The 26898-nt window shown below is 40.2% G+C and overlaps 1 protein-coding gene across 1 annotated transcript; it reads left to right on the forward strand.

Moving 5' to 3' along the window:
* The first annotated feature begins 19 nt into the window (after positions 1-19).
* On the forward strand, positions 20-22548 carry mbtps1 (membrane-bound transcription factor peptidase, site 1). Its single transcript, XM_088299300.1, has 23 exons — positions 20-166; positions 2999-3558; positions 3815-4078; positions 5391-5606; positions 5689-5799; positions 5957-6066; positions 7070-7186; positions 11472-11539; positions 11814-11916; positions 12117-12268; positions 12935-13096; positions 13721-13865; positions 14009-14197; positions 14332-14504; positions 16071-16186; positions 18287-18443; positions 19462-19586; positions 19661-19738; positions 19822-19962; positions 20064-20195; positions 20310-20436; positions 20685-20815; positions 21698-22548. The coding sequence occupies exons 2-23, from the start codon at positions 3342-3344 to the stop codon at positions 21892-21894; spliced, it is 3231 nt and encodes a 1076-aa protein (XP_088155426.1). The 5' UTR covers positions 20-166; positions 2999-3341; the 3' UTR covers positions 21895-22548.
* The last annotated feature ends 4350 nt before the right edge of the window (positions 22549-26898 follow it).

Here is a 26898-nt window from a genome sequence, read left to right on the forward strand (position 1 = left end):
ACTATGACGAGACGTCAGTGGTCTGCGGCTGTTGGTGAAGATTGCTGCTAGCTTTTGTCCAAGGGAAGCAAAACACTAAACCGAGACGGTGACCGTGCGTCACCACAAGGAAGGTAAACAATAAAACCCCAAAGAAAAACGGGAGCTACGATACGGAGATATATCGGTGAGTAGCATCGTAATCATCTCATGAAAACCAAGTTTTCCCGAAAAAGACTACTACGTTAGCTAGCATATTGCTATACATGTGATAGTCTGCTGGCTCAAAATATCCCTGAACATACTTCTGCATTAATTTAAGAATTTCGATGACCTATTGACATATTGCTTAATACAAGTGGTCTTTTAAGCGTCCAACTCGTTCAGAGATGGTTGCAATTTTTATCGGTAGTATTTTCTCTTTGTAAACAGCTTTGTTTTATTATTTTCCCGAGCAAGTAGTCTATTTTTCCACTCAACTAGAAAGAATTAAAATACTTACTGTGCATGTAAATATAACGCGTTAACACAACGTGTTCGTGTGTTTTATTTGCTCAGAAGTAAACGAACTTTAGTTAGTGTAATACTAAATTTTTGAAAGTCCTGCACATGTCCAAATACTAAACTGCATCTTCATGACATTTTGTATTCCTTTTTATTCCGATGTGTTTGGTACACTGACTTATTGATGTACTATCCAAATACATATTGCTGAGCTGTCTCCACTGATTAGGAGGTTGATGGTCGCACTTGCTTCTAATTAGTAGTTGCCTTGAATTTGAATGCTATCTTTTGACTTAGTTGTTGAGACGAGTGGTCCCCAACCCTTGCATTCTCAGCTCTGTCTTAAACCGCTGGCCTTATTTTTTCCTCTTTTTCTTATAACACTGTAATATCGTTAGGTAAACATCCTATATGCCAAGCAGGAACTAGTGATTGAGCTATCTAGTTATTAATATTACATACAATACACCCCCATTTCCCCGAAGCAGATGTTGAGCTGCAGGTTAGTTTTAATTTTTGCATAATTAAGGATGATCAAAAAGTAATTTTCTATTGAAAGCAACTAACGAGCAACCACAACTACTTTTCCTTCTCTGAACCTGGTGGAATTAAAAACAAGTAAAACGGGTGGCACGGTGGCCCGACTGGTTAGCACAATGGCCTCACAGTGATACAGCAGCGGTCGTGGGTTCGATCCCGGCTCCGGCCTTCCTGTGTGGAGTTTGCATGTTCTCCCCGTGCCTGTGTGGGTTTCATCCGGGTACTCCGGTTCCCTCCCACATTCCAAAAACATGCATGGCAGGTCAATTGAACCCTCTAAATTGCTCCTAGCTATGAGTGTGAGCGCGGTTGTTCATTTCTGTGTGCCCTGCAATTGGCTGGCAACCAGTTCAGGTTGATAAGGTGACCAGCGACTTTTCTGAACTGGAAAGGGAAGAAAACCTACCTGTGGATGCATGTATGGAGGCTTTGTGTCTAGGTGGGTGTGTCTAAGTGTGCAACATTATCTTCTTTGGTTTGTGCCTGTGAACACACGGATGTGTATTTTATGACAGGAGTGTCCTCCGAAGCCGCCCAGAGGGAATTGATCTTTTAGCGTCCCAGAATGTTGCTTTTCTTGCTGCCCAAAAATGCTTTTGTATGCTGTTGTTGGTTTTATCCAAGGGACTGTTGATTGCACACGACATTGGCACACACAGTATGTAAAATCACATGCGCATCCCTAGTCATTTCTACATCAAACTGTGGAAATATAATAGCGATCAACCCAATATTTTGTATTTTATTGACATTAATTGTGAGCTCCTATGAAGGAAAAACCATATCAACTCCAAATATACTGTTTACCAGGGGTGTCAAACTCATTTTAGCTCAGGGGCCACATGGTGGAAAATATATCTAAGTATAGTCATGATCTACAACATAAAACTATTGGCGTCAATATAATGCAGATTAAAGCGATTTGCATGCTGTCCTGATGTTTCTAGTCGTTGAATGCGTCATATCTAACACATTTATGTCGTACTATTTTGTGTGTGTGTGTGTGTGTGTGGGGGGGGGGGGGCTTCCAATAAAAGCATGACTTAAGGTTGTGTTTTAAATAGTGACATCCAGGCTAAATCCTTGTTGAACTTGTTCTACTCGTCTGAGCATTGCTTGTAAATATCACGAATAACACTTTGACCGAAATAATTTTACCCTCCAAATTCGTCGGTTGGCCCTGTGGCTTTATCATGCTGTTTGATGACTCAGTAAAGGCATGGGCGTCAAACCTTTAAAAAAATGTAACTTGACTACTCTTACTTTTCACACACTGGAAATGTGTGCATTTCTTTACAATTTCACATTTCGTTTTATAAATAACTGCCCAGCCCAGCCAGCCGGAGATGCCAAGAGAGAGATGGCTGCAAAGTGTTGATTATGTCAGTGGCAGGCCGTGCATTTCACACGTAGGCCTTCAGTGAAGTCCTACTTAGTCCGACTTAATTTCAGATTGCGATGCAGGCGTGATAACTGTGCCACAGTTTTTAACCAATCAGGAGTCAGACACTCTGGCTAATTCTGATTGGCTGTTTGTGCGTGCTTCACATAATAACAAAGTTAATTTGTAGGGGGAAGCACAATTGTCATTGAGTGGGTAAATGAGAAACGACTGCTTAGTAACACTCCATTCATATGAACATAGAGTATGTAGCAAAGCACTGATTTGTTTTGCGTCTTTCGTTCTCCATTATCTGTATGTGAGATAGAAATGGACTCAAAAGTTGCACTTAACCGCTTGTTAGAAATGTAAACATTTGTTGCCTCTGCAGAGCAAAGTTTAGTTAAAAAAACAAAACAAATCCCAAAAAAACATTCAAACTCAGTTGAGCTGGGACAGGACCAATGAACAACCGATTCAGTGATTGGCCATCTGTTTTTTACTGGCCCACTGTTAATAGCACATTCTAATGTCCAATGTTTTTTATTTTGGCCATACATGCAGCTTGACTATTGTTTTCTCATATCTTTCCAGGTTTAAATAAAGAAAGGCCAGCGTTGATTGATGCCAACTCTTCCTTCATCGCTTCTCTCGCCATCGTCCCATTCTTCCAACTTTTCGGACAGATTATCTTCTCCTTTCTCAGCATGGCGGCTGTGTTCCTACTCTGGCGGTGTCACTGAACTCCACCTTTGCCTACCACCATGGAGAGAAAACGCAGAAAGAAATGATTCGAGCTGCTCAGAACATTTTCATTGTGGACTCACCTTTGGAGATCTGGACCTGATATGTTGTTTCATCCCCCTGACACAGGTTTTAGCTGCTCAAAACTGAAAAGTGCAACTTCAACAGAGTTTCATAAGGATACAGAAAACATATGATTTGTGCACTTTCACAACGCAAAATGCTCCTACTACCACTGTGGATTTCCATGCTTACGGGGCTGCTTGCAGGCTTCTTGCCTGCGGTGGAAATGGAACCATCGCCAGAGGGAAAATCTGGCCCTGGTCAAAGCCCGAACTTGGAGTCCCCAAACCCTAACTGCTCACATCTCACTCTCAAACTAGAGTTCTCCTCCAAGGTGGTGGAGCATGGTAAGAAATAAGCTTAGCTGGGCTGTGATGTGTAATTTCTTTGTCTTAACATTTCTGTGTTTCTAGCATACAGTATTTAAGGCAAAGTTAACATGGAAATAATTAAATTAATTTCCCGTTGCTGGTCATGACACTTTTATGTGCATTTTGAAGCAGAATTTATGCCTTAGTTGGAATGTGAAATTTGGTTGACAACCACCACGCTGAATATTTTCATGTCTGTGTCCTAAAACAATTTCTCCCACTTTGCATCTAGAGTACATTGTGGCATTCACGGGGTATTTCTCAGCCAAAGCACGCAGCCTGTACATAAGCAGCGCCCTGCGGAACGCAAAGGATGGCACATTGGAGTGGCACATTGTTCCCAGGGAGAACCCGGCTTCTGACTTCCCCAGTGACTTTGATCTTGTCCACATTCGACAAGCTTCACCCAGCAGTCTGCTGACCTTAGAAGACCACCCTTACATCAAGAGGGTCACTCCACAACGCAAAGTCTTCCGTTCGCTCAAATACATTCCTTGTAAGTCTGACTATATTGTAAGAAAATATCACCTGTTAATGGAAAAACATGTGTAAAAGTAGGAGGAATAGTGTATTTCTGAAAAGAAGCCGAAAAATGCTTACCTGCCATACAACAACTGTTAATGAAATCAGAGAATGTATTTTCCACTAAGTGTTAAAATAGGACCAAACAAGCCAAGTCTGGTTTTGTTGATTTTGGACGGTGAATGCATGTCTAAATATGTGTGTGTGTTGGGGGATGGGACAGAGACCGTCTGTGTTTGCTCACACACAGAGAGAGAACGTGAGTTTGTGTGGTGGGGCTTGCCGAAACAGCGGGGTACGCCCTGTGCCTGGCACTGGACAAAATACATGGGGAGACCCACCATTTACATAAGACTGCTATTCCTATTTAGTCATTTATTTTCAATAAAGTAAATCCAAAGTATTTTGACATTTGAAAATACAAGTACTGCATTCAACAAAAAATATTTGGGTAAGCTAAATAATTTGAAAAAAAAGAAAAAAAACAAAACATAAAAACAAACTAAACAGATACTATTAAGCTAAGGCGGCATTTGACCAAAGTTTGTTTTTTGCAAATGTTCCACATCTTCTTCTTCTTGGTTTATGGATGGATTTCAGCTATCTGGTGCTTACCTAAACGTGCGTAAAACATTTCCATATATAGTCAATGCCCCACAATAAAATACGCAGGACAGTCTTGAATATAAATAATTTGCCAATAAAAACAGGAGCACTCATTCTCACACATGTATAGTCAATATTGCCCTCGTTAAGACCCCATTAAACAACACATTCAAGATGGGCGTGGTGTGTTTCAGTCAGTCGTCAGCAAAATGGGCGTCTGTCTGTGTGACGGACTGAGAGGAACTTCACTCGATTAGTGACGATTCCACTGACAGACTTCGATTTGTGCTTAGTCCGTCTTTTTTCCCTAGTTTCCTGTCTGTGGTCAATTGTCCGCAAAATGGCCGTTCCTTATGGGCGGGACTCAAGGACCAGTCCGTCATTCGTCGGAATGCCCACATGTGCTATTAAAGACCATAGTTGGAAAATTGGAAAATCTCATGATTTTTTTTTTTTTAATTGGGGAGATTACTTCCAGACACACAAAGAAACTGGATAAGACCTTAATCAAGACTAATGATTAAATAGACCCCGGCATAAAGCACACAGAGAGATAACTTGTGCAAATGTGCAATTCATCTGTCTGAATGTGGTTAAAGATAATACCTCTATGTATTACCACAATTATAATGATTCACAAGTTCATTAATTATTGCATTTATTCTTATTCTAAATCCCAGCACCAGAATCTGCTGCACCCTGTAACACCACCGACAGGATGCAAAAATGGCAATCGTGGCAATCGTCCCGGCCTTTTCGAAGGACCAGTCTGTCACTGGCCTCAGGTTTTTGGCATTCAACTGGGCGCCACTCCAGTCGGCGCCTTCTGCGAGCCATCCCCCGCCATGTCGCCCAGATTCTGCAGGCAGATGTACTCTGGCAGATGGGGCACACTGGTAAGCCTGAACAATTTTGAATTAAGAGAAGGGTAACTTAAACATGTGAAGTGATCATTAATTTTTGCGTGTGGCCGGGCAGGTTCTGGCGTGAAGGTGGCAGTGTTCGACACTGGTCTGAGTGAGAAACACCCACATTTTAAAAATGTTAAGGAAAGGACCAACTGGACCAACGAGAAGACACTGGATGATGGTGAGCAGTACAAAATATGATATTCATGATGAACATTGTCGTGTGTTTTATCATGACTGTCAATGTAATTTCATCATAGTGCAATTAGGTGTCTGTATTGTAATGACTTAGAAGAAAAAAAAGTTCATTCAGGCTTTTTATTTATTTATTTTTCCAGGCTTGGGTCATGGCACTTTTGTCGCTGGAGTGATCGCGAGTATGAGAGAGTGTCAGGGCTTTGCTCCTGACTCAGAGCTGCACATCTTCAGAGTGTTCACAAACAACCAGGTATAGACTTCAAATTATTATATAAACCCAATCCCAATGAAGTTGAGTTGTTAAACATATATGAAGACAGAATACAATGATTTGTAAATCTATTGTTCATTGGAATTGGTGTTTCATTATACGATATAACTGGGTGCTATGATGGCCGGCTGGTAAGTACCTCTACCATCGGCAGAGTTCTGAGCTAGCGGGTTCAAATCCTGGCTCAGGCCTTCCTGTGTGGCGTTTGTATGTTCTCCACGTGCCTGCATGGGTTTTCTATGGGTAGTCTGGTTTGCTCCCACATTCTAAAAACATGATTGGTAAGGTAATTGAAGATTCTAAATTGTCAGTCATAGCGCTGCACGATATTTGAAAAATAGACGATACGGATGGTGACTATCGCAATATCTATATGATTGCAATATTTAACGTACCTAAAGAAATTACATTTTTATTATCTAAAGAAGTAAATTATTTTTTTCATGATGCATAACAATCAAGCTCAATGTAGTTTTAGCAAATTGGTTGGCGATGCACATTTAAGTGTGCATCTGACGATGCAAATACTGATAAAAGCATCCAATTCCATAAGAAAATGATTGATTGTCTTTGAGATATGCAAATTGCATAGGCCATTATCACACTATTGATATTTTTGATATATTGTGCAGCCGCAGTGGCGGAGTCTGTAGACGTGGATGTGATTGCAAATTGTCATTCGAAATGTGCCCTGCTATTGGCTGGCAAGTTTTTCGAAGCTCAGGGGACCCTCACCCAAAGTCAGGATAGGCTTCAGCAGGCCTTAGTGAGGATGAGCTGTAGAGAGAATGGATGGATGGACAACCCTACTGTACTAAAGGAATTTTAAACTTTAACACTGCTATTTATTGACATTTGTCTGTGAATCATATTGTAATAATTAACCATGCAGTAAGCATCCACGTCCAAATCGACAAAATCCGACTATAAGTGATTTTGCATGTTTTGTTTATTTTTCCCTTGTATCTTTTTTACTGTCCAGGTGTCATACACGTCATGGTTCCTGGATGCTTTCAACTATGCTATCTTGAAAAAGATTGATGTTCTCAACCTCAGCATTGGAGGCCCCGACTTCATGGATCACCCTTTTGTTGATAAGGTCAGACACGAACATAGTTGCTTAGAAGTTAGGTAATCTGTCAGTGTAAATGTTCTAGTTGGGCAGCAAAACACTTGAAGTTTTGCTTTATTCCTCAATGGCAGGAGGTTAAAATACTTATGAATCAAAATAATTATGTGAGCACATAATTATTGTAGGTAAATTAATAGATATGTAATAGTCTTGGTCAACTGTTTTATTTGAACCAGGGCCCAAGGCAACGCCCAATTGGAGTGCGCCCAAATTTTGCGATGTGGCGACTGAAACTGTACATGTAAAGCAGGCCGAAGTCTCCTTGACTCCCGAAACAATATTTATTATAAATATTGTTACTTTGACTAAAGGTTTTCGAGAGCATACACACATCGCTTGATGAGTCCCATTAACTTAAATGAGAGATCAGCGGGATCTCCACGGACTGTTGTTGGGTCTGGCAGGCGGCTGAGGCAATGTAAACATGATCGGGCTAGACAAGCAAAGCTATGGCTAAGCTCGTGGCTAATAGTGAGGATAAGTGGTTTAGAAAATGGCTGGATAGCAAAGCTATAACACGGCACTGTGTCCTACTGTACTTGTTGGTATACAAACGCCTCGTTTAATTGCAGCTATGGTGAGGGATATTTTTAACCAGCAACTCTTCTGCTAGTGTTATTTTTGTTTGAATGGCTCTAATTGGTCAATTGCCAGAGAGAGGAATTCTGAGTCTCCCATGAATCAGCTATTTTACCGTGAGTACAGTAGGTTGGCTGTGAATTGGTTATTTTGGAGTGATGTGCAAGCTGACGTGTTTCAGTACTACCGGTTAACACATTAACCGGATTCTGATTCCAGTTGTGGCCATTAGGGTGGTGTCAGTCCAGTAACTTTGTGTTTGCTGATCATAGCCTTACCTTAAAGTGTGAAGTAATTTCAGAAAATAGAAGTAAAATCAAGGTGAAATAATTAAGGATAAAAAAAAAAGCATGAAAAAGATAATTTCTCTTTCGATATTCAACAAAGTAACCATTTTCTCGAAGTGAGATCCTGGCGAGCAACAAAATTTGGGAGTGTGACCTCATTTCAAGAGCAACGAGGGGCTCCACATTGAAAATGTCAGAAATCGACTCAGAAAGCGATATTTCAAACTTATCTGAGGGGATCAAACTGTTTGAAGAGTTGGAAGAAGGAGAGGTTGTTGTGATGATGTAGGTTGGACCAAAAAAATATAATGCTGATAATCTTGTGCCTGAACGAGATGAGACCCATCAAGTTTTGAAGAATAGTAAGATAATATATACATATAATAGGCTGCGGTTATTAGCCTTGCGTTATTGTTTGAAATAAAATTTTGTGCCATGCTATAAATTACACTTGATGTCGGTCCATTTATTTTTAGCTTTTTTTTTTTTTATCATAATTGGTTGTACTCATAGACATAAGCTATTTTTAATGAATCATATAACACAGGTGAATGAGGGAGATTGATTTGTGATTGGCACCACCCATTTTTTAATATTGATTAAATCACACCTATTTTTTTTTTTCAAACCATTCAAGATAAACAAACCGGTTGAGAAAACAGAGCTCTTCGAAGTGCTTGGAACAAAGAACACTCGCCACCGCTTTGCAAGAGCAAAACGGGTCAATTTATGTGCCCTATTCTTATCTTTTGGCCCCTCAATTGTTGGTCTGAATGTGAACAATGCATCGGCACACAGCGCCAAGACATCAACAATGCAGTGCAATGGCTGACTGGCGACTCGGTCTTCTTGAAATTATGTCACACACCGTAGATTACCGGAGATTGCGGAACATGAGCATTTTCGTTGTTGAACACATTATTATGGGTATAATTATTAATCTGAGTGGGTTGCAGTAAAAAACCCCAAAAAAACCGAAGAAATGCTTAAGATAGATTTAGCTGTTAGTATTACTCAAAAAATGGTTTGCCAAGTTTACTTCACACTTGGTACTTAGTTTTATTGTTTTATATAAGTTAGACATTTAACTTACAAGGGGAATGAACGTTTCTTAATTCTAACTCTAACCATTTTTTTAGATCAATATTACCTTTTTTTTATTGACCTCCTACTTATCCTTACTCTAACCATTGCCTTTTATTTTTGTGGGTCCTTAATTATTTTGCTGATTATTTTGGTGACACAAACTGCATTGAAATTGTTTTAACTGCATAACTGTTAAATTATTTAATAAATATGTGAAACAAAATGGCTTGTTTACAACTCCCAACAAGTTGCAAGTAATTGTGGAAAAATAAAATGCTCCGGAGCTGTATTTGAACCCGTATCGTGAAGGGATAAAGCAGCACTTTCTACAGGACCGCCCCACCCACTACACAACCAGCTGGCACACTTTAACCGCCAAATAATTTGTACTTGTAGTTCTTGCGTGATTCACTGCAGAATAATGCTAGCTGGCGAGTCTCCTGACACGACAAAATAACCACTGCAAATTTTTAATCATTTGCATATCGTCCTCTGAACACGCTACATTAGTCGGAAGTGGGCTGGAAATGTTTTATTCTTTTAAGATGCAACATTAGATATATTTGTAGAAAACCAAAAAAAAGTTTGCATTATCGGTTTTAAGTAGCGAGAAGTTTTATTCTGTCGGTGGAAATAAAACAGTTATCGTGCGTCCATAGTTATAAAAGTCCCTGCTGTAATGGCTACGCTGTAGATGCACGTCGTAGTTGTCGCTCACTACCTCACTTGTGCTAGCGTCCACACTTGTGCACAGTAATGGGAACAGAGCTCTTCTTTGATTCATACGCCAGCAAGTTGGAGGTGGGGTACTGCTTTGGACTAACATCATTACAGATGAGCCAGTTGAACCTTTGCACTTCAGATTGAAGAAGGTCTTCAAATGAACTCCAAGCTAATTCCAGTTTTTAGAAGACACTTTCATCAAACGGTGGTACAGAAGAAATCCCTGCATCTTGCAAGATTTCTTTTCCTTTTATTTATGAAAATACTTGACTCAATGGCATGCAGGAAACTGTAAAAGGACATGATCCTCCTACCCACCTGACTTAAACCATTGTGATAACTTGTCGGCTGTTAAGCAGGATATTTAGCATAATCGAAAACAGTACACCGCTCAGACGCTAGTGGTTGCGGTTGCTGCAGCACAAAAAGCAGATTATCAACAGACATAAAAATTGCTAGACTCCTTGTTGTGACAGCTATTGAAAAGAAGGTCAAGGGAAAACTACCATTGGTTACTGATTATTTGTTTGCTAATTTCTTCTGGTAAATTTTCAGGTTTTTTTTTCATTAATTTTCCTGAAAATGCACCAGTGAAATGGGGAAAATATTACATTTTTTTTAATTTTATTTGCATTATGTGTATAATTGTATGAGCGCAAGCGCTTGTCTTGAGAAAGATACAACTTTTTCCATTTTAAATATTCAGGTTGAGCTGTAAGATTTTGCATTGAGTGAGAGCGCTGTTGTTGTTAAAAAGTAAAGTCAATGTTTGAAAAAAAAAAAAACATAATAATTGTTGATGAGGTATCTTTACAAAGAAGGTGAAGGAAGCAGTAGTTTTAGCTTCTTTATGGGAGTAAAGTGTTTTCTCCTGAAAGATTTTCATGGTTCTAATTATAATGATGCTTTCCTACCTTTCAGCACTTAATCATAAGAGCTCTTTAACAGTCTACTGCAAAATGTTCATGGTCGGTATTTTTTCTTTATGCCATGTCAAACTATCTAATTTGTCAGTGTTTGTATAAAATGTCATTAAAGCTCAGTAAAAGGAGGGGGATCAGCGAGTGGAACACACAAACTCACAAAAATTCAAATAAATGCAATATATGATGATGTCTTATATCAAAACATTTTGGGAGGGTCTTTTTTTTAATTATCAGTTTTGAGAATTTCTTAAAATTGGGCTCCTGCAGAAAGGGCATATTTTTCATCCAGGGCAAAAGGGCATAACACTTGAGCACCACTAGGGGTTGATGTTTGTTTGTGTTTAGGGCAATTGTGCTACTAACTTGGGTGTGTTGGTCAAATGCATTTGTCAATTGCTGTATGTTTTTACCCTTCACATGGACGTGTTAATTTTTCAGTTTAATTGATGAATAAAATTTTTGCCTTGTTTTAGCCTGCTGTTTGTAGCCAGGTCAGCGTTGCAAAATGACAATGTCTTCTCAATTGCCTTGCCTGTTCAAATAAATTATTTTTCATAGATTTCAAAAGCTACAGATAGTGATTGTATGCAAATCTAAATTTAACCTGTGAAAATAGCACATTTTATCAGGGGCATCTGTTTTGATGTACAGGTGTGGGAGCTCACTGCCAATAGAGTGATAATGGTCTCTGCAATCGGCAACGATGGACCTCTGTATGGGTATGTTGGTGACTGTATTGCAAAAAATCATGCTTCAGTTAACACATAACTGTTTTCAATGGAAAAAAGAAATAATGGGTTTTTTTTGTAATTAGTTGCACATTGGGTGTAATTTCAGCACTATAATTAATGACATTCAGAATTTTATCTGAAATCCTCAGGAAATCTAACTAACATGCTCCACAATACTCGACATATAGCGGCACTAATTCGGAATGTTTGCTGGTCAGTTCCGCCACTTGACATGCAAATAACATGGCCATCCTTTCGTTAGAACTCTCAACAACCCAGCAGACCAGATGGATGTAATTGGAGTCGGAGGGATAGACTTTGAAGATAACATTGCAAGGTTTTCATCCAGAGGCATGACTACTTGGGTAAGTCTCTGATGGAACACTATTGCTTCCTTATATATACTCCCATATCTTTTCTGTATTGTCATTGTCATCCTTAATAACCATTCACTAGCAGACATTGCATTGCAGAAACTGGAATTTACAATACCAGGGGGGGAAAAAAACTTTATAAGTCAGAGCAACTAGTTTCACAGTCTTGTATTGGACTCTTCTCTATGCAGGAGCTGCCTGGGGGCTACGGCAGGGTGAAGCCCGATATTGTCACCTATGGTTCTGGTGTTCGGGGATCAGGGATGAAGGAAGGATGCCGATCTCTGTCTGGCACCAGTGTCGCCTCTCCTGTGGTGGCTGGAGCTGTTACGCTTTTGGCTAGGTGAAGATCAGAAACTGATGCCTCCTTTTTGTGCTTCTGTTGATAAGTGTTTATGGGCATTTTCATTGAGATCGTTATTAGCATTCTTAGATTTGTTGCCCGTCTTTTACTAGTATAGTTAACATTTACCAGAGAAGCTGTTGTTTTTAAGAAACTGTTTTAGTTGAATTCTTAGTAGCTCAGCAGTAGATCTCTAGAGGAAATTGCCGTCCCATATATATATAATAATAATATAATAATTTAATTTAAATTTGGGCACCTTTCATATCCAAGGTATACAAAAAAGAAATATAAACTACAACCAAGTAGTATGGTATAATATGCAAGAACCAAAATAATTCTAATAAAAGAATGGTCATCCTCACAGAACTAAACATAATGCTGCTTTAGAAATATGTGTTTTGAGTCTTGATTTGAATAGTGAGAGAGGCAAAACGTCTATTGTGACTCGGTAGAGTTTTCCAAATGGTGGAATTTATTTGTTAAACCGGTTAGAAATGAGTTGCAGTAATGAGCTGCTGTGCTGTGTAGTACCCAACTAGCTTTACCACGGTTACCACTCATTTTAAAATAGGTGCTTATTGATTTTTCCACACCCTGTTTTTTCATCCCTAGAATATGACACCAAATTAATCATACTGTATGTACCTGTCCTCTGTCCTCCAGCACTGTGTTGAATCGAGAGTTGGTGAACCCAGCCTCCATGAAACAGGCTCTGATTGCCTCAGCCCGCAGGCTGCCGGGAGTCAATATGTTCGAGCAGGGTCATGGGAAACTGGACCTGATCAGAGCTTACCAGATCCTCAACAGCTACAGACCTCAGGCCAGGTAACACCTGTCGCATTAAGTGGCCGACTGAAAGGCCCGAAAACAGGTTTCTGATTGTTAAATGTGCTGTGCTCTTTCATGTTTTCCTAATATCTAATGAATAATGCAAAAGGATATTGCACTCCCAATATTGATTGTAAGCAATAATCGGGAGCCTTGCCATCATTTTAAAGAGAAATATGTTTAAAGAGCAATCTATAAGGAACACATCGTCACTGTCCTTTGAAAAACGTGTATGTGCTATTTAGTTTTTTTTTTTTTTTAATTGTTCACCTTAATGGGATGTGTAACGTGCAAACCCCATTCATGTAAAAATGTGAAACAAAGAGAAGAAAATAGTGGACCTAGGTGTTTTCACAAGACAGTGACGAAATTTGAGTAGACTTTACCATACTACTTGTGATGTTGCTAACTCAAGACTTAATACATTTTTATTTTATAATTCTATGCTATACTGTATAAATATATAAACATCACAAATTACTCCGGTTGAAAGGGGTAAATGTGTTCAAAACATATTTCCTTTTTTTTTTTTCCCAATTACATGATCACTATTTATCCTCCATGCACCAGAAAGATGACAAAACCAGTCCGTCGAAAATAACGTGTCCTTTCTGCTGTCAGTCTTTCTCCAAGCTACATTGACCTGACGGAGTGTCCTTACATGTGGCCTTACTGCTCTCAGCCCATCTACTATGGAGGAATGCCCACCATTGTGAATGTCACCATTCTTAACGGCATGGGTGTGACTGGCAGGATTCTGGACAAGGTGAACACAATTTTCAATCAAACTTTAATATAATCTGGTGATCTTGACGTTGAGCACAAAAACTCCTTCAAACTTCAAAAACTTCAAACCTGACCTGGTTTGCTTTGTGAAGTTGGTTCTAAATTTGTCCGTCTCCCATTCAGCCTATTTGGCAGCCCTACCTTCCCCAGAATGGGGACCATATTGATGTGGCGGTCTCATACTCGCCGGTGTTGTGGCCATGGGCCGGCTACTTGGCTGTCTCCATATCTGTTCCCAAGAAAGCTGCATCCTGGGAAGGGATTGCCCAAGGCCATGTAATGGTGACGGTGGCATCCCCTGCAGAGAATGATGTGAGTACATCGAGCCTTACTTGTTCTTTTTATCATTGCCGTGACACCTCTTGTCATTGTGGTCATTTGTAAAAATGGTGAAAATGTGCCTGTGATGTGTAGTTGCACTAATATCTCCCCATCATTTGTGTCAGTCGGAGGTGGAAGGGGAACTGACCTCCACAGTGAAATTGCCCATTAAAGTGAAGATCGTCCCGACTCCTCCACGCAGCAAAAGAGTGTTGTGGGACCAGTACCACAACCTACGTTACCCGCCTGGCTACTTTCCACGCGATAACCTCCGCATGAAAAACGATCCACTTGACTGGTATGTGTGTGCTAACCAGGGGTGGGCATTCAATCAGTACCGACAGAAAGTATGTCACTGACGGACGCCCGTTTTGCTGGCGACTGACGAGAAACTTGGGAAAAGGGAAAGACTAAGCACCGATGGCTGTCGGATTTCGTCTGTCACTTCTCAGTCCGTCACTAATGGACTCCCGTTTCGCTGACGACTGACGTAAACACGTGCTGCATGTCTGGAGTTTGTTCATTTGCAGGGGTGACTACACTGGGGTTGCTTCGAGCAGAGCAGAGGAGGGTTTTCTCCTCCTTCTCTGACACAAAAAAAAAGCATTTGAACATTCCTAGTCAATCTGGTCAACTGTGGTGCTTTCAACAGTCACCACTGGCTATGAGTCTGCTTGTAGCCGGCACTCGTGTTACCTTTGATTTGTTGCCATCACAACAGACATCTACATCTGTTTGTTTGAGTTTAGGGCTGGGCGATATATGACTGAAAAGTATATCTCAATACAAATATATCATATTGGTCTCATCTTGTATGACTATTGAGAAATTAGGATACAGAGAAAAAAGAAAAAAAATAGATTTAGCTAATTTTATTAAACATATAATACTTAACCTTTAATCATAGATCAACGTGCTGTGAATGTGCGTAACATAGTAAATAGTATGTCCTCAACGCTGACAAGATGCCGCTGATAAATAATACAAGTGACAGACGCGTGGCCCTGCCGAATGATGGACAGCTAAAATGTACTGATGTGCCCACTTCTGGTGTTAACTATCAAAATGTTTTCCACCTCTCACACCATCAAGTCTAATTCCAGTTAATAAGGCTATGTCCACACTGCACGACGTGATGCCTAATTTTTGTTAAATTCAACCTTTTTATGTACTCGTTCACATTACAAGATCAAATGCGACTTCGAACGTGAGCGTAATGCATCCGTAGTGTGACGCAGCAGTGTTCTGAAGTAAATATAATTCAGCATTTAAGGGGTCATCTTTTTATCATATTGACAGAGGAGCAATGCAAGAGGAGGTAGAAATGATTTGAGGAAATGAGGCGAGGCTTTTTGATCTGTTCATTTCATGGAGACGTCAACTAAAGATTGCATCATGTCCCGGAGACGTCAACTAAAGACGTCACGTTATTGCCGCGGGTAATCAATGAATCGTTTGCGTGGCTGAATTACTACTTTCACTGTAAATATCAATTTTATGCTTCATGTTTCAAGTGCGATTAAATCAAAGTAAATGTAAAGTCAAAATGGTAACACCAAACAATGCAGATTTACAGACGATCATTGTTAATAGTTTCCCTGCCATGCTGACCCTCCTGCGCGGAGCTAATATTTGACTTTTGAGCATTCATACTGCAGATGCATCACATAATTGTCCGATTTATGTCCACATATGAAAGACGCTCACGTTGAATTTAAAAAAAATAAAAAATAGACTGAAAAAAATCTTTGCGTGTCACATCTAGGCACAATTATCAAAACTGACATGCAAGTGTGAACATAGCCAAAATTAATTATCATTCAACTCAGTACAATGCTTTGTTTCCCATCAATTGTGTTCCTAGGAATGGTGACCACATTCACACAAACTTTCGTGACATGTACCAGCACCTGAGAAGTATGGGATACTTTGTGGAAGTGTTGGGCGCTCCAATCACCTGCTTTGATGCCAGCCAATATGGTAGGATTACAGATTGACATCATACCTCCTTTGGATATAAAATATATCCCCACTCCTGATTGAATACTTGTTTTTTGTGATTTTGTGCAATAATGAGGTTGTAGAAATATGTATAACCTCAAATTGCAATGCAGCACCTTTGGCTTTTATTACAGAACACAGGGCCAAATCTACAAAGGATGAACTGCGGCCGCTGATTGCTCCTTTGCTTGCACATATTTGCACTCCCAGTTTGCTTCGTCTTAATGTTCTATTCACAAAGTATATTGTGCTAATGATATACCAGTGCGAACACGCCCACAGTGTTTGACAACTGAGTGCACCTGATTTTCTCATAAGCCACACATGGCAAAGTATAAATGCTGGCTTTGCGCAAAGAACACCGTGACTGAACAATGGCAGCTAGGAAGAGAAAGATGACCGATGATGTGCGAACCGTACTGTCACAAAAAACTGTTATCAGTCGTCAACAAAATTCAAATCTCTATTTATGTCCACATAAATGTCAGAAAATATCAAAACAATAGGCTCGATCTGTTAAAGTTTCTGGATATCAGCATTTTCCTCAATAAGCGACAGCTGTGGAGAGGAAGATGATATTATAATCATAATCATTTATTCATTCAATGTCCATAAAATTAAAAATATCTGTGCGATATAGATCAGGTTATACAGAGATGTGCACAGGAATTTTGGCTCTAGGTGTGAGTGTGAGCGCGCATAGCATGCCCTGTGATTGACTGGCAACCAGTCCAGGGTGTACCCGGCCGACTGCCCGAAGATAGCTGGGATAGGCTCCAGCACCCCCGCGACCTTTGTGAGGAGAAGCGGAACAGATAATGGATGGATGGATCTTTTTCTCTTGTTGTAACTAATATCTATCGTGTATAGAGTTTTTCTGTGATGTTGAATTAAGATCTCAGCCTTATCACTCCATTTTGTCTCATTCTAGGTGATGTTTAGGACGGTGGTAAATAAATTAATTAAACTCTCTGTTTCTGTGACTATGAAGATGAACCAAAAATGAAATGATAAACTGTTTATTTAAAATATGAGTAAATCTAATTATAGAAAACACTGCTCCTATAGTGTGTGGTTTGCACAAATTGACTAACCCAGTACACCACACACAATGATCTTTCCATGGACACTGGTAAGCCTCGTTCCCCCAAAGCTCTCTGTCATTGTACCACAACTGACCAGTGAGAGACAGCGTGGTGCCATAAGACAATCAGGTTGTCGCAAAATGAAAATCAGAAGAAAAGAATAGAAACTCGGAGAGCTTCTAACTTATCTGTTAAATATAATGCGTTTGCCAACCAAACGCGAAATTGTGATAACTTGTGAGTAGGGCTGGAATATAAATAGATTTTGTCTGTTAATTCTTTTTTTTTTTTCATATATGTATAAAGCAGCTTCTTTATTTCAAAGCCTGCCCTGTTGACATGCACTGCTTCCTCTAACCTGGCTGTGAACAAAGAGGAGCTAGTTTACAAAAGCAGCCAGTGTTGCCAATGGTGATTTGGTCACAAAATTTAGCAGCTATTTTACCCCCTCTATGAAATCTCTTTTTTTTTTTCTTTTTTTCTATAAAAAAAAAATGACAAATGTATTTTAATTTACACCAAGGGTCTGACATGTTTTCCATGTGCAAAGAAAGGAGCCTGGTGGATTGCAATCACACTGATTTTTTTTTTTTTAAAACACTGTGGGCAATTATACGTCGCACCAGCAGTATTTGAAACTTTAACTGAGTGAGACGACAAATATTTTGTCAAACATACGAGACCTGCGAGGGTTCGGGTGTTAAGTGTTCGACAACATACAGAAAGACCACACAGACTATTATTACTTTATTTTCGGCAACTGCTTGACCTTCTGATCACTTTCTAATTGGTTCCGCAAATAATTGGTTTACACATCACAATCATGGAGTCTGTGGATCTGCTGACCTTGGTGTTCACCACACCTCTAAAGATGTGCGATCAAATGTTGAGAAGGTTTTGACTCAGTTTTAAAAGCATGTCGCTTCAAATATTTGCCACAACTTTAGAAAATGAGGAGAGACAAATAATGTGGACTCACTGACTTTTTCACCAGGCACATTGCTAATGGTGGACAGCGAGGAGGAGTATTTCCCTGAAGAGATCACCAAGCTGAGGAGGGACATCGACAATGGGCTTTCACTCATTATTTTCAGCGATTGGTACAACACTTCTGTCATGAGGAAGGTCAAATTCTATGACGAAAACACCAGGTACTCTCCTTATTCTTGACTGCTGCCCACAACTACTTTTGTATAACATGCATGATTGACATTTTAGTGACTATACAGTGAATGGCCCCTTTCAACGGCGCATTGTGACAGTTTACTGATTAAACAGCATTCACCTCACAACAAGATTAGCTGCGCTTTGCACACTTTTTAATCGATGCAAAATGTACCACATTGTTCGATTCCAAGATGTATTTACGTCTCCTCCTTGCACCATTCATATTCTACCCCGAGCCTTTCTCGCATTGAAGGGATTACATAAAGTTAAAAATAGACTGCAGCTTTGAAGGGATATGCTGAGGAAGCCCGTTTTTTAAGAATGGCATATCATTCATGGGCTGCTCATTTAAACCCTTGTAGTTTGTGAAATAGATTGAAATTGAATTATTATTATTTTATTTTTGGGAGCAATACACTCATGATGCTTTAATGTGGTGCAGTATTTCCTGAAATCTACTTGTATGGCTTTGGGGGAAATTACACTGAATGAATTGTTGTCACATTTCGTCAGTAAAAAATGTATACAGCATTACAAGGGTCACCAACCTTTTCAAAGCTTCTTAGTATTGATTGTGTGAATGGTTACGAGTTTCATACACACTTCTGAAATAAAATATTTGCTCGATTTAACCTTAATTCTATCAATGGTACTGGGCAACAGTTTTTTTTACAAAAAGTTTGGTATACTTTTCTAGATTGCTCCATTTTTTTGCGCTGATTCTGAATCTGCTGTGGGTTGTTTTGTGTAGCACAACAGGTTTTCACAATAATAACAACTGTTTGGCCTCGATTTCTCATTATGTGATTGGATCAACGCATCACTAATATTCAGTAATTATTTATGGGTTCAGGGTTAATTTCAGCAACAGATGAAATGTTTATTAAACCAAAATGCGCCATCACTGGTAAGCTATTTTTACAACAATACTCATGTAGTTTTTAAGGGATACCGCTGCGGTAGCGTATATAATTTTTTATTTATTTTTTTCCTCACTTGCAGGCAGTGGTGGATGCCAGACACAGGAGGTGCTAATGTGCCGGCGCTGAATGACCTGATTTCAGTGTGGGGGATGGCTTTCAGTGATGGGTTGTATGAGGGCGACTTCACTTTGGCGGATCATGACAGTAATCAAACATACACTTCTATGTCTTGTTCTACTCAGATGTCCATTTATAACATATTGTCTCTTTCTTGCCAGTGTATTATGCCTCAGGCTGCAGCATAGCTCGTTTCCCAGAAGATGGAATAGTAATTGCCAAGAACTTAAAAGACCAAGGTATGTATTTGTGCAGCTGTCACATTTTAATGAGGCTGCCTCTCAATGAAGATCCAATGTGCATGCTTGTTTTGTTTTCAAAGGTCTCGAGGTATTAAAGCAGGAGACTGCAGTGGTGGAAAGGGTTCCCATCCTCGGACTGTACCAAACACCATCTGATGGGGGAGGACGTATTGCTCTATACGGTGACTCAAACTGCATAGATGACAGCCACAGACAAAAAGGTAACTTTTGTCTGCTTTGCATTACACCTTTTTATGTGCATCTATTTCTAACAACACAATTTGCTAATCCAGTCAACTATTGTTGCATGTCATTTGCTCAGATTGTTTCTGGCTATTGGACGCTTTACTTCAGTACACATCCTACAGCATGACACCTCCCAGCCTAAGCCACTCCCACAGTCGAATGGCACCTCCCACAGGGACTGAGCGGCCAATGCCACAGAGATTAGAGGGTAAGCAGGGGAAATAAAACAATTTCTGTCGATGAGTGGCAAATACTTCAGCAGAAAACTACAAATAAATCACGTAAAACTGATTATAAAGATGTTCTCGTTCTCTTTTGACAGGTAACCATCTTTATCGCTATTCAAAAGTTCTGGAAGCTCATCTTGGAGACCCAAAGCCCCGCCCACTACCAGCCTGTCCACATCTCTCTTGGGCTAAGCCACAACCCCTCAATGAGACAGCACCCAGGTGGGGTTGACTAGATTCCAGCAGAGTAAAGTTAGACAATTTACTGCTCTGCATTTCTCGTTGTCAAGGCAGACATTTAATGACAAGTCACAGCAGGAACCTATGAGTTACCTTCCAGTTAACAAATATAAATAATCCATAGATGGATTGTCACCATTCTGCGCACTTTTAACTTTTAAGTTTAGACGAGGTTTGCGCTCAGACTGTATATCGTTTTATCCTGCGTGTGCCCTTTGCTTTGCTTTCAGTAACCTATGGAAGCACCAGAAGCTTCTTTCTGTGGATCTGGACAAGGTGGCACTGCCAAATGTGAGGTCTTACCGTCCCCAGGTCCGACCGCTGTCCCCCGGGGAGAGTGGGGCCTGGGACATCCCTGGAGGTGAGCATTAATTCTCTTATATGATTACTTGGTCTGAATCGAGTGTTGATTTAAATGCAATTTCTAATGAATGAATGTTACATTTTGGGTCTTACAAATAATGTGGTTGTAGGCATTAAAATCACTTTCGGAAACTCTATCTTTTGTATCTTGACCACGGTCGTAATTCAAAACACTTGCTTGTCAAATCACGTCTCCTCCACCTGTCGTGGCTACCTTGGCATTAAGAGAGTGGTTATTCAAAGTAATGTGGTTGTTTATAAACACGCAATATATAATTCCCTTTTTTTTTGGACAATACAATAAATAGCTTGAAGCCTTTGTTTTCTTTTAGCAAACTATTTTACTTTATACCAAACTGCTGCTTATTTTGTTGTGAGTTAAGTTGTGTTGGTTGCCACCTGAGCGTTACAAAGGAAATTATGGGCACTCCTCAAATGACTGCAATGTTTGGTTATTGTTACCTAACTTCTCCATTTGTGCCATGTTTGTAGCACAGTGGATCCACATAGGCACCTGTTTGTGGATTTTTTTTTCCCACATTTTTTTTAGTCATTTTTCACTTTTTTGGCTTTTACCTCAATATAATTCTTTAGCACATCATCAGAGCTGGGCTCTTGGCCATTTTTTGCCGGTCAGTCCCCCGCCCTCCGGCCACTACTATGGTACCGTTCCGGCCTTGTTCCTCTGGCCTTTTTCATAAAAATTGTCAGCCCCCAACCCCGTTCCGGCATTGCGGACCGCCCAGCTCTGCATATCATCATCTTGCATTAAAGTTTTGTTCTTTTTTTCTGCATTGAATTGGACTTGGGATGCGATGTTATAGTGGTGTCTTAAAATGCTAACTGTGACATTTGACCTTCCATCCTTCCATGTCCACAGGAATAATGCCTGGGCGTTACAACCAAGAGGTTGGCCAGACCATCCCGGTGTTTGCTTTCTTGGGGGCGATGGTCGTCCTGTCCTTTTTTGTGGTCCAGCTCACAAAGGCCAAGAGCAAACCCAAGCGCAGGAAACCTCGCATCAAACGTCCCACATACTTTCAGCAGACAACAAGTGGGAAAAACCCCACAGTTTGACCAATATGGACATGTGGTTGAACAGCTGGGCGTGCCTCCATAATGTGTACTGTACATTGCTTAAGGAACAATAACCTTGAACATGTGGATCACAAATTAAGTCCAATGGTGTCTTGAGAAAGACGTGTTCAGCAAGTGGAGCCTCTACCATAATGTGTGTATAACAAGTGACTTGAATGTGACAAAACAGTTTTTGTGCCAATTGTCCTTTCAAGGTGTCTGCATCTGTTTGTGATGTCATGAACTGTCTTGCAACGCGCATACAACGGGATTCTCTTCTGGATAGCCGTTTTAACCTTTTCCTCTCTGCTCAAGATTATTTGACCAAATTGAAATGCGTTTACTTTTTCTATTTATTACATTTGTTTGTACCCTAACATATTCCCACTCAGGCTTTCAGATGTACATAAACTGTTTAAAAAAATTAGGAATACACAAAGGAAACGCCTCATGCACACTTGATTATTCCCATATAAAAAACAATCGGAAGATCTGCTCTATATATCTGTTTCTCTACCTGTTTTTTTTTTTCTGTTTTTAACCTTTGTACAATAATCTTTCTTTGGATATTCTATTGCTCTCCCAAAAAACGACAGCGAGAGACTTCTTCAAATGAACTTCATCAATGAATACGAATAAAAAAGCATAATGAAACACACTCTGTACTTTACTCCCAGGCAAGTTCCTGATTTAAGGGTGGTAGTTCCTGCTGTTCTCAACTTTGAGCAATGGTTGTGTGTCACGTTTCTTATGTACGTAAGCCTTGTTGCCTTTGAGGGTACATGCGTTCATATTTGTATGAACAACTTTGTGTACAGGGTGTGAAATACACTCGATTCCTGACACCCTCTCCATCTTTTATTTAAAGTGTGACCACATCCTCCATAGGGAGAGAAAACTGGAGCACGCCTAAACATCAATCACACTGCAATCCCCCAGAAGCCGTTTTCTACAAGTAAAAAGAGCTGTTCTACTTTCTCTGTGTTGGGCCGTACCATGCAATTTTCACACTGTAATATAAAAAAAGTAATAATCTTACTTTATAAAAGATATCCGACAATCTCCATTTAAAATAACCAAATGGAAAGAATCACAGTTTTTTTTTTTGTCAGGCAAATGCTGAGTATGGCTTTTGTTCCAACTGTGACCGAGGCAACAACAGCGCGAGAGCCTTCTCAATATTACCAATTTAGTGACTTTTTTCTAAATATATTTTGTGACATACTACCACCTTGTGCAACAAATTCTGCTACTTTTTGTGCAGTCACATAGCAAGATGCTGAAATTCCTTCCAGATTAGATGTTTGTAGCTGCATCCAAACTGCAAATGAAAAGCACTTACGCAAAGTCAACCACCAGCTAATTTTTTAACCCAATTTAACAGAGTTGTGACACCACTATTGTGTCTTATGAGACAATCTCAATATTACAGAAGATGCCAACATAATTGTTTGCATGACTAGCTATTGAGACAGAAAATTTACGTTTGTTGCTGCTGTCTGATCAGTCTGGCTTGATTAATGTCATTACTCGCTCTGGGATTTAGTATTGGTCATTAGGTCAAATCAGTGATGCAGGTTGATTTGATCAGAGGTGATGTGCATCTGTGTGCAACAGGTCTGAGCCCTGACTGCTTTTGCAAGCCTAATAGGCCAGGTCAGCCTGTGAATTTGTCACCCGTCCGTAGCGGAGAACTAATCTCCCCAGGAACCTTGGGAAAGTGGGAAATGACTCTGAGGCCAGCTCGCTGTTCTAACAAGATTTGGGAAAGCTGGTGGTGAGTGGAGGTCACATGCCCTTTTCACTCCAAGGTTCCCAGATGCCAGAGTGTTCCTGTCTGGCCAATCAGGTCAACCGCTCACATACTGAACAGGCAGTTGAAAGAGACACCATGGCGACACGTCTTTCTCCCCGCCAGCCCCTCGAGTTATGTTCCTCCATTATATGTCCCAAGCCGACTTTACTGCTCACACTAGTCCATGTCCACAAGAGGGCCGACCAAACATCCAAACACAAGCTGCCCCATGGAAGATTAAAAAATGTGTCATGTGCTCAAGTAAAGATATTTAAATTGTGACCTTACTTAGATCTCAACTTTAATACCTGCGACCCGTGACCACTTAAGCCATTTAGAGACATCCTGTCCAAACCTTAAGATTACAATTGCAGCATCTTAGCTTTTTTTTCTTGACCCTGCGACTCAATCAGCCAACCAGTCTCGTTGCATGACTATAGTTGGAATTGAAAAAAAAAAAAAACAGTCAACAGTGGGCCTGGTCTGCTCTTGTGGATTTAGTTCCATTTTTATACCACGTCATGCGAAGCATTGACTACCTTTTGTGAGTTGATAGATCAAATGTTTGTCACATATTTAGCAAGTCTAAATTTATTTGTGTCATCCCGCTAGCCTTTTTTTATAGAGCTGTTTATCTATCTATAAATAACTGCGTCATAATCCCAAAAGTGTCGTTTTGGCGACAATTTTCTTTGTGTACGTGTGTGCGTGCGTGTGTGTGTGTGGGTGTGTATGCGTAACGGCTGTTAATGTTTTTACAGGTTTTTCCTGTTGTGCTGGGTGCTTCTCAGCTACTGTAGCGCCCACACTGGTGTCAAACTCTGCTCCTCGATGGCTACTATCCTGCATGTGTTCGACGTGTCCCTCCCTAAAAGACCCGATTCCTCTCATCAGCAAGCTTTTCAGGAGCCTGATCAATTGTATCAGGTGTGAGAGGAAACAAACATCTAAAACATGCAGGACAGTGGAGCACCAGAGTTTCACACCTGTCCTCCAATATGTTGTAGAGCAACTTGCTGTCTGCCCTGTAGATAAATTCATTGAAGGTGCAATGAATCATATGTTGACCTTCACGCAGTTGTTTGCTTTTGGGCATTTAAAAAAATAATAATTTAATGAATTTGTGGCAAAGATGACAAAGTCCAGAATGTGACTAACACTGCATTCCTGCTGTCTTCACTACAGTAAGCCCACAGCTCTGAGGTGAAATTTTAAATATTGGCTCTGGCCTTCCTACTCTATTTGAAGTTTGCAAATTGCTTGTTTTCCGTTTGCTTGAGAATTTTTCCCATATTGCAATTACATCCAACCATTCATTACCCGATCCACTTTTCACGAGGGTGTACCTCAATATGTATAATTTTCTGTGCATTTATTTTTGTGAAAAAAAAAAACATTCAAATTAAGTTCTTGCATTCAATTTTGGTTTCTTGTTTAGCAGTTTTGTGCTGAATGTTCACTTTCATGCAAGAAAGACCATTGCCCTGGAAAAAAAATACAATATGTGGTTATTTTGTTGTTTGCTTCAAACCCATTGTTGAGTTAGGATAGTCGATCTTTTATACATGCATTTAAACATGTATTTTTCTAAATGAAATCTTTTAAGAGCACGTGTTTTTCAAATATTTAAAAGAACATTTTTGTCATACATCTGGTAAGGAGGCGAGTGGCCCCCGAGTAGCACTAATTAACAATTGTGCCCTCCTACCTCATTTAAGTTGACCGTCCTTGTATTGCTACTCCTAAAACTACAAATAGTGAAGTAGTGTGTTAATAAACACCTCCACTTGTCTGTCCTTGGGTGTACAAATTCAAATTCCAGCCTTCCTGAGTTTGCATTTTTGGGCATTTGCGTTCTCCCTGTGCTTGCATAGCTTTCCTCCCTCCCGCATTCCAAGAACAAGTTTCATACGTTTACTTAAGTGAACCAACCAGTTGAGGGTGTATAGCCCACCTCTTATCTGTCATCAGTGTTCTCAGATGTGGCGTCTGTGTCCTTGAGAATATGTCATCAAAATACCTCATTGTTCAGCTTAAAGTGATTTGAGTAGTCGTTGTAGAAGTCTGAATTGTTTGAGGATGCAGGGAAACAGGTTTACGATTAATCATATCACAGTGACAAAAACAACTAGCCATACCTCTTTGGGGCTGACATGGCCACCCACATATTTTGAAGGCCTCCATGAACATACTACTTCTGTAATCGCATGCCTTTCTGTTCTCCCCATCCGGGCACAAAGCTGAACGTCAAACAAAACCGCTGCAACATGAAGCAACAATCGTCACAATAATTTGACGCTATTCTCATTTCTCTTTTATTTAACGTAACAAGCAACAAAACAAACTCGCAGACAAGTTGGCTACGTTGCTCACCCTCATGCAAGTCAAGTTAGCTGTGAGGATGGACTTCTCCTTTCTGTTGACGAGCATCATACATTTCTGTTTTGTGTCCTGGTCTCTGGTTTGGCAGAACTTTCGATCATAAAACACAAACCTGTGAATCTAAATCATGATGCTGTATGGACTCACATCCCGGCATTGTAAGCATCATGCATTCACGCCTCAAGAACTAGCAGCTTGGACCAAATTTGGAGGCTCACTGATTCTTTTGAGTGTAAACAATAGGTTTCTCCGTTACATATCAACAAATCCATGACAATTGGATATCGGGCCCCATTATAACATCTTCCTCCCGCTGAAATAAGGCACGGAAAGTTGCTGTCTATCTGACGTTCATTTTTCAAGAAATTTGTGCAATCTATTACAGTTAGATGGCTTGTATCCATGCCAATGAACTCCGCCATTTTTTGTACTGCAACAATGCGCGCAAATCATCTTTACGTCATCTTTGTTTACGAATGGAATTTGTGTCAATAGGCTTCAGCGCAACTGCGACCCTTGTGCGGATTTGCAGTACAAAACAAAATTATGTATATACGGATGGTTAATTATCATCAGAACTTGTAGTGGAGTTAGAATTTCTCTGGGAGCTCAGAGTAGCACCTGAAGGCATCGGTTTTCCAATTAGGGTCCGCCTCTCCCGCCTTCCATCCTCTCTGTACGGCACTTCAGCACTTCACACACTTTGCTCAGCTTGAGCGCTCACATGCTCCTCTCAATGATAAGGGTCGCGCCCCGGCCGCTAGTTCATGCGGCTTGAATGCATGTAGCCTTTGTCCGTCCCACTGAGAGTTTCCCGTCGGATGACT

The sequence above is a fragment of the Idiotropiscis lumnitzeri genome, chromosome 6 (genome assembly GCF_059441095.1).
Source record: "Idiotropiscis lumnitzeri isolate Australia: NSW breed Sydney's pygmy pipehorse chromosome 6, RoL_Ilum_1.0, whole genome shotgun sequence".
NCBI classification, from domain to species: Eukaryota; Metazoa; Chordata; class Actinopteri; order Syngnathiformes; family Syngnathidae; genus Idiotropiscis; species Idiotropiscis lumnitzeri.